Source organism: Rhinopithecus bieti, unplaced genomic scaffold (genome assembly GCF_001698545.2).
Source record: "Rhinopithecus bieti isolate Rb0 unplaced genomic scaffold, ASM169854v2 scaffold_33432, whole genome shotgun sequence".
NCBI classification, from domain to species: domain Eukaryota; kingdom Metazoa; phylum Chordata; class Mammalia; order Primates; family Cercopithecidae; genus Rhinopithecus; species Rhinopithecus bieti.
Genome location: NW_016814481.1, coordinates 1013740 through 1026291, shown reverse-complemented (window position 1 = coordinate 1026291; position 12552 = coordinate 1013740). Strand labels below are relative to the sequence as shown.

Here is a 12552-nt window from a genome sequence, read left to right as displayed (position 1 = left end):
TGTCCATCAATTGATAAATGGGGCTCAGTGGCTCACGTCCATAATCCCAGCACTTTGGGAGGCCAAGGCAGGAGGAATGCTTGAGCCCAGGAGTTCAAGTCCAGCCTGGGCAACACAGACCCCTATCTCAATAAAAATAAAAAATAAATAAAATAAATAAAATAATGTTAGGCCAGGCAAGGTGGCTCACATCTGTTATCCCAGCACTTTGGGAGGCTGAGGTGGGCAGATCACCTGAGGTCAGTAGTTCGAGACTCGCCTGGCCAATATGGTAAAACCTCATCTCTATTAAAAATACAAAAACTAGTGGGGTGTGGTGGCACGTGCCTGTAATCCCAGGTACTTGGGATGCTTAGGCATGAGAATCGCTTGAACCCAGGAGGCGGAGGTTGTAGTGAGCCGAGAGCATGCCACTGCACTCCATCCTGGGTGACAGAGTGAGACTCTGTCTCAAAAAAATAAACACAATAGTGTCATTAAAAAAATCCATGCAATCTGTGCTCCCATGTGACATTCACTTGGAAGGACAGGCGCACACCAGCCTGTGCGTCTGGATGTTAATCCTCTAGCTGTAGGTCGGCCTGTGCTTGTGGTGTCAGAATTTCTGGGTGTTGATGGGGACCTGTGTGTTCCTGGGACTGACGGGCAGGACGGGGGATGTGTGTGTCTATGCGTCCGTGTGCACCAGTCTCTGGGTATGAATATAAGTGTGTGTGTGTCCAGATGTGGCGGTGGTGGGATTCTCCATGTGTTGTTAGATGTTGTTACTACTGTGTGTCTAGATGTTATGACAGCGTGTGTGTGTATGTCTAGATGTTATGACAGCGTGTGTGTGTGTCTAGATGTTATGACAGCATATGTGTGTGTGTGTGTCAAGGTATTGACATGACTGTGCTTGTAACAGGAGACACCATCAGCAGTGAGAGGCTGCATGTTGCCCCGACTGTGGATAGGCCTGAGGCTCTGCAGGAGACCATGGGAGGAGGGGAGACAATCTGCCACATGTCTGTCTGACATCGCCCATAGTCATGCTTCCCATATGCCCACATGAGCTGCCTGTGCCTTAGTCCTGACACCAAGTTACACCCATCAGCCAGTATGTCCCCAATCCAAAGGCTCCCAGCCTCCCATGGGGACAGCTGTAGGCTACACCCTATGCCCCAGCCTGTGATCTGCTCACATCTGTGCATGTATACAGCTGTATACATGTGCAGTGTGTGCAGATACACGGGTGGGTGAGTGTGTACATGTGAGTGTGTACATGTGCGTGTGCACTGCAAATGCGTATGCAGGTGCGGGTGCACAGGTAGGTGTGTGTGCATATGCAGGTGTGTGTGCACATGGGGGTGTATGTACACATGCTGGTATATGCACATGTGGGTGTGTACAAGTGTGCATGCACGTGCAGCTGTGTGTGCACGTTCAAGGGTGTGTACACATGCAGGTGTGTGCACATGTGGTGTCCATCAATTGATAAATGGGGCGCAGTGGCTCACGTCCGTAATCCCAGCACTTTGGGAGGCCAAGGCAGGAGGAATGTGTATGTACATGTGGGTGAGCGTGCATGCATGCAGGTAGGTGTGTGCATGTACAGATGTGGGGGTACATGCCAGTGTGTGCACGTACAGGCGTGGGTGCACACTCGAGTGGGTGTGTGCACATGCGGACAGGTGTGTACACATGCGGGTGGGTGTGCACGTGTGGGGTGTGCATGCACAGGTGTGGGTGCACACTCGAGTGGGCATGTGAACACGGGGACAGATGTGTACACATGCGGGTGGGTGTGCACGTGTGGGTGGACTGTACGTGCGCAGGTGTGGTGTGTGCACACAGTGTGTGTGTGTGTGCTGCCTCACCTTGGTGCTGCCATTGCTATAGGTCTGGATCATGTTCTCCGCCCCCTGCTTCACCTTCAGCTCAATGGCCAACTGCTTCTCCAGGCCTGCCACGCGGCTCAGGTTGGTGGCCGAGCAGGTGGGGCCACCCGCACCGGGGGACTGGGGGCCATCTACAGGTCACAGGTGGGAGAGAGTCATCACGCATGGTCACCTCGGTCTGCCTGGGAGGCTTCATCCTCAGCCCAGCCTGGGCATTGCCCAGACACGGGGAGGGGGAGCTGGGGGCCAGCAGACAGGCAGGCAGGGGGACACCAGGGCCCAGCAGTCTACCCACCCACCCACCCGGGGAAACTCCTTGGGGCTGGGGCAGGACTCAGGATGAATGAGTGCAGGCGAGCACCCAGGTGTCTTAGTGTGTCCTTGGTGCTGGGTCCACTGCATCTGGGAGGCCCGTTAGTAACTACGTACATGGCTTGTGTGAGCCTGTGGGTGTGGGAGTGGTGCCATCTGTGAGCTGCAGGGTGTTGGCATGGCTGAGTGTGTGTCTCCCTAGGTGTTAGTGTAACTCTGTGAGACGCCATGTGTTAGGATGACTGAGATCGTGGGTGTTGGGAGATGCTCTGCGTACATCTCTGACTGTTGCTACAACTGTGACTTCAGATCTCCAGGTTGGTATGACTGAGTCTCCGGGTGTTGGCACATCCGGATGCATGTGTCTGCGTGAGTCTCTAGAGAGTGGTGTGATGCTCGAGGGGACCCTGGGTGCAGAAATGACTGAGGCTGGGTGCAGTGGTTCACGCCTATAATCCCAGCACTTTGGGAGGCCGAGGCAGGCGGATTGCTTGAGGTCAGGAGTTAAAGACCACCCTGGCCAACATGGCAAAACCCGTCTCTACTAAAAATACAAAAATTAGCCAGGCGTGGTGGCTCATGCCTATAATCCCAGCCAATTGGGAGGCTGGGGCAGGAGAATCGCCTGAACCTGGGAGGTGGAGGTTGCAGTGAGCCGAGATCGTGCTATTGCACTTCAGCCTGGGTGACAAGACTGAAACTCTGTCCGTCCCCCTCCCCCCACAAAAAAAAATTTAAACTGCTGGGCGAGGTGGCTCACAACTGTAATCCCAGCATTTTGGGAGGCAGATCACCTGAGGTGGGTGGATCAGTTGAGGTCAGGAGTTTGAGACCAGCCTGGCCAATATGGTGAAACCCCATCTCTACTAAAAACACAAACATTAGCCGGGCATGGTGGCATATGCATCTGTAGTCCCAGCTACTCAGGAGGCTGAGGCAGGAGAATCGCTTGAACCTGGGAGGTGGAGGTTGCAGTGAGCTGAGATCACACCACTGCTCTCCAGCCTGGGTGACAGAGCAAGACTCCATCTCAAAAAAAAAAAAAAAAAAAAAAAAAAAATGTAAAATCAATAAACATTTTTTAAATTAAAAAACAATCTGGGTACAATGGCTCACACCTGTATTCCCAGCATTTGGGAGGCCAAAGCAGGAGGATCACTTGAAGCCAGGAGTTCTAGCCAAGCCCTGGCAACATACCAAGATCCTGTCTCTACAAAAAAAGAAAAGAAAAAGAAAAATTAAATTAGCCAGGCATGGTGGTATATGCCCATAGTCCCAGCTACTTGGAAGGCTGAGGTAGGAGAATTGTTTGAGCCCAGGAAATTGAGGCTGTAGTGAGCTTTGATCACACCACTGTACTCTAGTCTGGGTGACAAGGCAAGACCCTGTCTCAAAACAAAAACAAAAATAAACGGTCTTTGGGTATCATCCATGTAATTGTGAGAGTTTCTGGGTATTCATGTGACCGTGTGCACATCCTTGAGTGTTGTCTGGGTGTTGGCGTGGCTGTGTCTGGAGGTATTCGTGTGACAGTATGTGCACCCTTGGGTGTGCCTGGGTGTTGGTGTGGCTGTTTTTTTAGGTGCTTGTGTGAGTATGTGCACATCCTTGAATGTTGCCTGGGTGTTGGCGTGGCTGTGTCTAGAGATATTCATGTGACAGCGTGCACAGTCTTGAGTGTTACTGGGTGCTGGTATGGCTGTATGCACCTCTCTGGGTGTTGGTGGCTGCGTGGGTCATGGCATGCGTCTCCCTGGGGGGTCTGTGGAGATGGGTTAACCTGGCTCTGGAGACCATGGGTGAGCCAGTGAGCAGTGGAACCTCTGCCTGGAGTCCCGCATCCCCAGAAGCATCCCAGCTCACCATGGGTGGCCGCCGGATCGGGCAGCACCACATGGGCGTGCAGCTCCTGCAGCTGCTGATGCAGCAGGTCGAGGCGGCGCGAGGAGCCCCGCAGCAGCAGCTCCACGGGGCCCAGGCTGCGGCCCAGGTCGGTGGTGGCCCGCCGCAGGTTCTCAGCACCCTCCTTCAGCTTCAGCTCCTTGCGGATTTCCCGCCGAAGCCGCTCCCGCTCCAGCTCCAGCTGCTGCTGTACCCCAGGGGCCGCCAGGTCTGCCCCGGCCAGGCCCAGCTGCTCTAGCAGGGACCAGCTTCGAGGCTCACTCTGCAGGGGACACAGCAGGGTCAGTGGGGTTAGGAGGACTCTGGGTGCAGACCACATGCAGCCAGCCTGGCGCCTCTGCCCTGGATTGGGGCTCCCAAGAGAGGGCCTGCTCTACCTCCTCTGACTCTCAAAACTGGAAGGTGACGAGACCCTGCCACTGCTTCCTGACCTCCCCAAACTGGGAGGTCTCAAGAGCAGGGCCTTGTCACCCCGCCACCACAGGGTCCCCACATTAAGGGGTCTCAATAAGATCTGTCCCTTCTGCTGCCTCCCCCAAACTAGAGGGTCCCCAAGGGAAGATTCCTTTTCTTTGCTGCTCCCCAAAACTAAGAGGGCCCAAGGGCAGGCCCTGTCTTCTCTCTGCTGTATCCTCAAAACTACAGGGTCCTGAGGACAGACCCCATCTTCCCTCACCTGTACCCTGAAACTGTGGCATCCCGAGGGCAGGCCTCATCTTTCCTTGGCTATACCCCCAAAACTAGGGCATCCCAAGGGCAGGCCGAGTCTTCTCTCTGCTGCACCCCCAAACTATGGGGTCTTGAAGACCCTCATCTGCTCTTCTCCTATCTTCAACAACTGGGACCCTAAAGAGCAGAGCCTGGACTCCTTCCTCCTGTCTCTCCTCAACCTGGGAGCCCCAAAGGGCCCTGGATAGTCTCATCCTCCAAACAGAGAACTCTGAGGCCAGTGCCCCATCTCCTCTCCTTGTTCCCAAACAGAGAGGTACCCAGGGAAGGACTACTGGCCTATGCCACTTGGGGTCCCCTTCTGCCTGCCCCCACAGGGACCCCGGACCCCACCTCCAGCTCCTGCTCCGAGGGGGTATTGGCCTCCGCCATCCTGGGTCCGGGCTGAGGGCTCCGCCCTCTTCCTGAACCTCAGCCCCACCAGGGCCTCTCAGCCGCCACTTCCTCTTTCCTGTCAACTCCCAGCACCCCTCGCGCGGGGCCAACTCCAGGGCATCTAAGGGACCTTCCCTTCAGCCACCTCTGGAGCCAAGCCTGCTCCTCTAGATGAAACCCAGGGACAGTCCTTGCTTCCTGTCCCTAGAGAATGTCCAAAGTGTAGGCAGTTTGTACATTCACACACTCATGGTGTATCCATGAGGGGATGCAGGCTCTGGGGGCTGATTTGAGTGTGCAAACACTTTCAAATACACATGTGGATATGCACAGAACACAGGCTCACAAGTGTTTGCACACTTTCTTTTTCTTTTGTTTTTTTTTTTTTTGAGATGGAGTCTCCCTGTGTTGACCAGGCTGGAGTGCACTGGTGCGATCTTGGCTCACTGCAACCTCCGCCTCCCAGGTTCAAGCAATTCTCTTGCCTCAGCCTCCCAAGTAGCTGGGATTACAGGCATGTGCCGCCACGCCCATCTAATTTTTGTATTTTTGGTAGAGACAGGGTTTCACCATGTTGGCCAGGCTGGTCTCAAATTCCTGACCTCAGGTGATCCGCCCCCCTCGGCCTCCGAAAGTGCTGGGATTACAGGCGTGTACTACCGCGCCTGGCCTGTGTTTGCACATTGTTATGGCTGCAGGTGTATGCCTGCAACACAGGCTCACACGTGTGCACACTCCCATGCCTGTGTGTGTGGATGAAACAAAGATCCACACACAGATGCACACTTCTACACCTGCAGGTGTATGCCTGGAAAATGGGCTCACAGTGTACCCATTCCCATCCCTACCACATATGCACTTATTTGCAAACACATACAAGTGCTTATGAGTTTCACTCTAGAACCCATACAAGACACTCTCCCACCTGCCCGAGAGGGCACAGCCCACATGCTCATGCGTGTGCACATGCTCACACACGTATGCACGCTCCCCGAGGCCCCTGCAGCGCATCCATGCTCCCACAGACCTCCAGCCTTGCGACTATCTGCATATGTCCCTGCAGCCAGACTCTCTCAGCCACCCCTTGTCCCCAGCTTCCCCTTCAGGGTCAGAACAGCCACTTCTTCAGAGGCAAGGCCCCCTTCCTGCAGACGGGCCGTCCCAACTTCCTGCTTCCTCTCAGTCCAGTCACCAACTGTTATTGACCACAGCTGAGAGGCCCAGGGTCCCAGCCAGCCCAGCGGCACCTCCCTCAGGCCAACACAATTAGGGGACACCACTGGGGGACTGGGATAAGAATTTGCAAAACCAGGCCAGGCACGGTGCCTCATGCCTATAATCCCAGCATTTTGGGAGGCCGAGGTAGGTGGGTCACCTGAGGTCGGGAGTTCGAGACCAGCCTGACCAACATGGAGAAACCCTGTCTCTACTAAAGAAAAAAAAAAAAATGCCGGGCGCGGTGGCTCACGCCTGTAATCCCAGCACTTTGGGAGGCCGAGGCGGGCGGATCACGAGGTCAGGAGATCGAGACCATCCTGGCTAACAAAGTGAAACCCTGTCTCTACTAAAAATACAAAAAATTAGCCGGGCATGGTGGCGGGCGTCTGTAGTCCCAGCTACTGGGGAGGCTGAGGCAGGAGAATGGTGTGAACCCGGGAAGTGGAGCTTGCACTGAGCCGAGATCATGCCACTATACTCCAGCCTGGGCAACACAGCGAGACTCTGTCTCAAAAANCGTCTGTAGTCCCAGCTACTGGGGAGGCTGAGGCAGGAGAATGGTGTGAACCCGGGAAGTGGAGCTTGCACTGAGCCGAGATCATGCCACTATACTCCAGCCTGGGCAACACAGCGAGACTCTGTCTCAAAAAAAAAAAAAAAAAAAATAGTGGCGCATGCCTATAATCCCAGCTACTCGGGAAGCTAAAGCAGGATCGCTTGAACCCAGGAGGCCAAGGTCGAGGTGAGCCAGGATCACGCCATTGCACTTCAGCCTGGGTAACAAGAGCAAAACTGTGTCTCAAAAAAAAAAAAAAGAATTTCCAAAACCATGCCAGGCGTGGTAGCTCACATCTGTAATCCCAGCACTTTGGGAGGGTGAGCGAGGCAGATTACTTGAGGTCAGAAGTTCGAGACCAGCCTGGCCAACATGATGAAACCCCATCTCTACTAAAAATTTGAAAATTAGCCAGGCATAGTGGCACGTGCTTGTAATCCCAGCTGTTTGGGAGGCTGAGGCATGAGAATCGCTTGAACCTGGGAGGTGGAGGTTGCAGTGAGTTGAGATCACACCACTGCACTCTAGCCTGGGCGACAGAGTGAGACTCTATCTCAAAAAATAAATAAATAAATAAATAAATAAATAAACAAACAAAGAATGCCCCAAATCAGTGGCCTACAAAACCACTTGCTAAGCACACAGTAACGTTCAAGAACAACTTATGATGGGGTTACTTCCTGACAAGCTTGTCATAAGTTGAAAATATCATAAGTCAAAAATGCATTTAATACACCTTACCTACCAAACATCATAACTCACCCTGGCCTACCTTAAATGTGCTCAGAGCACTTACCCATGCCTACAGTTGGGCAAAAACATCTAACACAAAGCTACTTTACAATAAAGTTGAATATCTCATGTAAATTTTTTTCTTTTTTTTTTTGAGACAGGGTCTTACTCTGTCACCCAGGCTGGAGTGCTGTGGTGTGATCATGGCTCCTTGCAGTGTCTACCTCCCAGGCTCAAACAGTCCTCCTAGCTCAGCCTCCCAAGCAGCTGGAACTACAGGCATGTGCCACCACACCTGGCTAATGTTTATATTTTTCATAGACATGGGGTCTCACTATGTTGCCCAGGCTGATCTCAAACTCTTAGCCTCAAGTAATCCTCCTGCCTCGGCCTCCAAAAGTGCTGGGATTACAGGTGTGAGTCGTTGCCCCATGGCCAGGGCCTTGCTTTAAAACAAGAGCACCCAGATTCCGAATGTCGGCTAGGAAATAGCCCCCTGGCATTATCTCCTTCAGCTGGGAGCATCCATTTCACAGACAAGGAATGTTATCCTTGGCTAGTGAGGGATCTCAAGAGCAGCTGCCCCCAGGGAGGAATGCCACAGACCAAGTGTATCACCTCCCACCATCTTCCCAACCCCTCTCTACTAATCCTGAGTAGCTGCCAAGAATCTCACCACTTCACAGATGAGGAAACTGAGGCTCAAGGAAGTAACAGTAGTATTTTTTTGTTGTTTTGTTTTGTTCTGTCTTGTTTTGTTTTGTTTTTTGAGACAGAGTCTTGCTCTTTCGCCTAGGCTGGAGTGCAGTGGCGCGATCTCGGCTCACTGCAATCTCTACCTTCCGAGTTCAAGCGATTCCCCTGCGTCAGCCTCCTGAGTACTTGGGACTACAGGCACGCGCCATCTCGCCCAGCTAATGTTTTGTATTTTTAGTAGAGACGGGGTTTCACATGTTGGCCAGGCTGGTCTCGAACTCCTGATCTCAAGCGATCAGCCAGCCTCAGCCTCCCAAAGTGCTGGGATTACAAGTGTGAGGCACTGTGCCTGGCCAGTAACAGTTTTCCATGGAGGGGAGATTTTCTCCCCATACCCAGGGACATGTGGCAACATCCAGAGACATTTTTGGTTGTCATGACTGTGGTAGGGAGGTGGCTTCTATCAGGGTGAGGCCAGGGATGCCGCTCAACGCCCTGCAGTGCGCAGGACAGCCCCTACTGCAAAGAATGACCCAGCCCTTGATGTCAGTAGTGCTAAGGCTGAGAAGCCTGCTGTTAAGGGTCATAGATTTGGACAGGTGTGGTGCTTCACATCTGTAATCCCAACGCTTTGGGAGGCTGAGGGAGGAGCAGTGTTTGAGGTCAGGAATTGGAGATCAGTCTGGGCAACATAGCAAGACCTACAAAAATCTCTACAAAAAATTTAAAAAGTATTGGCCAGGTGTGGTGGCTCTGCCTGTGATCCTAGCACTTTAGGAGGCCGAGGCCGGAGAATTGTTTGAGCTCAGGAGTTCCAGACCAGCCTGGGAAATAGCGGTGAGACCCAATCTCTACAAAAAATATAAGAATTAGCCAGGTGTGATGGCGTATGCCTGTAGTCTCAACTACTTGGGAGCCTGAGGTGGGCTCACTTGAGCCCAGGAGGCAGAGGTTCCAGTGAGCCGAGATCACGCCATTGCACTCCAGCCTGGCCAACAGAGCCAGGCTTTGTCTCAAAAAAGAAAAAAAGAGGCCTGGCGCGGTGGCTCACGCCTGTAATCCCAGCACTTTGGGAGGCCGAGGCGGGAGGATCACGAGGTCAGGGTATCAAGGCCCTCCTGGCTAACACTATAAAACCCCGTCTCTACTAAAAATAAAAAAAAAATTAGCCAGGCGTGGTGGCGGGCGCCTGTAGTCCCAGCTACTTGGGAGGCTGAGGCAGGAGAATGGCGTGAACCTGGAAGGTGGAGCTTGCTACACTCCAGCCTGGGCGACAGAACGAGACCCTGTCACAAAAAAAAAAAAAAAAAAAAAAAAAAAAAAAAAAAAAAAAAAAAAAAAAAAAAAAAGCCTGGGTGCAGTGGCTCACACCTGTAATCCCAGCACTTTGGGAGGCCTAGGTGGGCCGGTTACTTTGAACTCAAGAGTTCAAGACAAGCCTGGGCAACATGGCGAAACCCTGCCTCTACTAAAAATACAAAAATTATCCAGGCGTGGTGGTGTGCACCTGTAGTCCCAGCTACTCAGGAGGCTGGGGTGGGAGAACCGCTTGAGTCTAGGAGGCAGAGATCATGCCTCTGCACTCCAGCCTGGGTGACAGAGTGAGACCCCAGTCTCAATTTAAAAAAAAAGAAAAAAGAAAAAAAAAAATCAACCAGGTATGGTGGTACATGCCTGTAGTCCTACAGATCAAGTGTTTGAGGCTGCAGTGAACAAGAATCTCGCCATTGCATTCCAACCTAGGTAACAGAGCGAGACCCTGTCTCTACAAAAGTAAAAGGAAATTAGCCAAGCATGTTGGTCTGTGCCTTTTGTCCCAGCTACTCGGGAGGCTGAGGCAGGAAGATCACTTGAGTCCCAGAAATCGGAAATCAAGGCTGCAGTGAGATAGGATCGCACCGCTGCACTCCAGCCTGGGTGACAGAGCAAGACTGTCTCCCCCAAAATAAATAAATATAAATAAGTAAATCAATCAGTAAGGACACAGATTCACACCCTGAGCTGCTGACCAGGACGCTTACCAGTAATGACTTCACCGCAGCCCCGCCTGCCAAGTGCTGGCCAGGTCTCGGTCTCTCTCTCTCCCATGAACACCCTCTTAGTCCCATTTTTCCTAGGTCAGAACCGAGGCTCAGAGAGGCGAAGGCACTGGGCCCAGGACACACAGCAAGGAAGTGTCAGCGTCGGAATTTAAGCCCAGGCTCACCAAATACCACCCTCACTCAGTCAGGCCCCACCCTATCCCCAGCAGGCAGAGGGAGGACACAGCCAAGAGCAGGGTCAGCTCAACTGGGGAAGTCCAGGCAGAGAGGAGAGGTGGCCTCCCTCGGCCCCACCTCCAGCAGCTGAGATCTGTAACACAGAGAGGGAGGGAGGCTGGGCTCCTGGGTTCTCCTGCCCTGAGTGACTCACTTCTTCCCAGGGCATAGGGGTCACCTGAGGGCCACCAAGGCAAACCCAGGACTCAGGGGTCTGGCCTGGCCTATGGAGAACCCCTGCTCCTCTGCTGCCCACCATGGAGCGGAGACCTCAGACCCAGAGGACCTGCCTCCCAGAATCCCCATCTTGCCAGAGCAGCCAGGGACCTAGACCCCCACATCCGGAGATTTCAATGCCTTGGGCGTTTCCGGAATCTGGACAGGACATCCGTTTGCAGGACACAGAACAGACAGGCACACGTTCGGACAGACACAGGGACAGGGCGGCAGGCCCAAGCAACCATGAGAGAGGGATGACCAGGAGGAGGGAAGAGACTAAGGAGGAGATGGGAAGGGGGGACCAGGGCGTGGGTCCAGCCTCACTGCAGGAATCACAGCCTGTCTGGGTCATGTGTGGGACGCGCCAAGCGCATGCATGCGCCCGGGGATTCCTACACAGCCCTCCCTGGGCCGGGGGTAGGGGCAGGGACCCCGGCCCATCCCGGCCCTGAGGTCTGACCTTGTGTGATCGGCAACACCAGATACGCCCAGCTCCTCGGCAAGGCCGGCAGGCCATCAGCAGGACTGGGGAAGTGGGAGGGACCGGGGGTTACGGGGGAGACACAGAGGGGCAGGGGGCAGGTGCAGAAGGAGACGAGAACCCAGTTACACAACAGCCACAGGACGATGAACTGGATGGTGAGGTGCTAATGGGGGCACCGAGGCACAGACATTTCTCAGATTTGGGTCACTTGAACCAAAGAAGGTTGGCAGTCACGCTGGCCCTGCTTGTCACAAACGGAGAAGATGAGTCCAGGTCAGTGATACTCGCCAGGTGGCACGGGGGAATCTGGCTGGGCGGGAGGCTGGTGCCAGTCACGTGTGTGTGTTAGGAGGGTGGGGGTGACCCAGCCCTGCCCAGGCACCATGCAAAAAAGTAGGATTCTATATATGGGAGCATCCCTGGCCTGTTGACTGAGACAGTCCCCACCCGGGAGAAGGTTCCACCTGACAGTCCAAGGGTGGGAGCGGGGGTCCCCAGTCCACCGACCTAATGCAGTGACTCGGGTACTTCCGCCAACAGGTGCCAATCTGGGTGGCGTCTGGAACACTATAAAGCTGTCTAGAGGCGGGGGTGGCTGGAGCTTTGTTATGCGGGGAAAGGGCACGGGCCGGGCCCGGCGGCCTCCTCCCCTCCCACGGCACTGCGCCAGGCACCTGCCCCAGGTGGAGCGGCACCTGCCGGGCACCCAGCCCTGGGGAGGGGTATGAGTTTGGGGGCGGACGAGAGGCACCGGGACTCCCAGCCAGCCACAGACACCCGAAGTAGAGCCTCCGCCGCGCCCCTTCTAGTTCTCCGGGAGAGGCCGAGTTTGGGGGTGCAGCGGGGGTTGCCTCCGAGATTGCCCCAAACCAGCCCCGTCCACATCGCCACCTGCCGAGAAGGGGGCCTCGCTGGCTCCACAGTCCCGGCCCAGGGAGGGGGCGCCGGGCGCTCCGGAGGTCCCCGCCCTAGCCATCGCCACCCGAGTCCCGTTCGGGGGGCTGGGGAGCTCCCGCGGGAGCGCGAGGGCGGGGTCCCCCGGCGCCGTCCGGTCGCCCCGGGACTCCAGACGCAGGTGCGCCTACCTGCAAGGCGTCGCTGGCCATGTCCTCCTGCCGCCCGCCAGGGGTCCCCGCGCGGAGGGAGGGGCGGCCAGAGGAGCGCGCGTGCGCCCCGGGCGTGGCGGGGAGGGGG

At 54.8% G+C, this 12552-nt stretch overlaps 1 protein-coding gene across 6 annotated transcripts in view; it reads right to left on the bottom strand.

Moving 5' to 3' along the window:
- Positions 1-12546, bottom strand: part of PKN1 (protein kinase N1) — a 41115-nt gene extending 28569 nt beyond the window's left edge. Inside the window, exons 1-5 of one of the 6 annotated variants that reach the window (XM_017851228.1) lie at positions 12444-12528; positions 11866-12249; positions 10419-11599; positions 4053-4353; positions 1857-2008 (exon numbers count right to left, since the gene is read on the bottom strand). In XM_017851228.1, coding sequence (XP_017706717.1) covers positions 1857-2008; positions 4053-4353; positions 10419-10505 — 540 coding nt within the window. In that variant the 5' untranslated portion in view covers positions 10506-11599; positions 11866-12249; positions 12444-12528. Of the gene's footprint in view, positions 1-1856; positions 2009-4052; positions 4354-5153; positions 5341-10418; positions 12250-12443 lie in introns of those variants that run through there. The other 5 variants (XM_017851227.1, XM_017851230.1, XM_017851232.1 and 2 more) reach the window with 5 other exon arrangements.
- Positions 12547-12552: the final 6 nt, after the last annotated feature.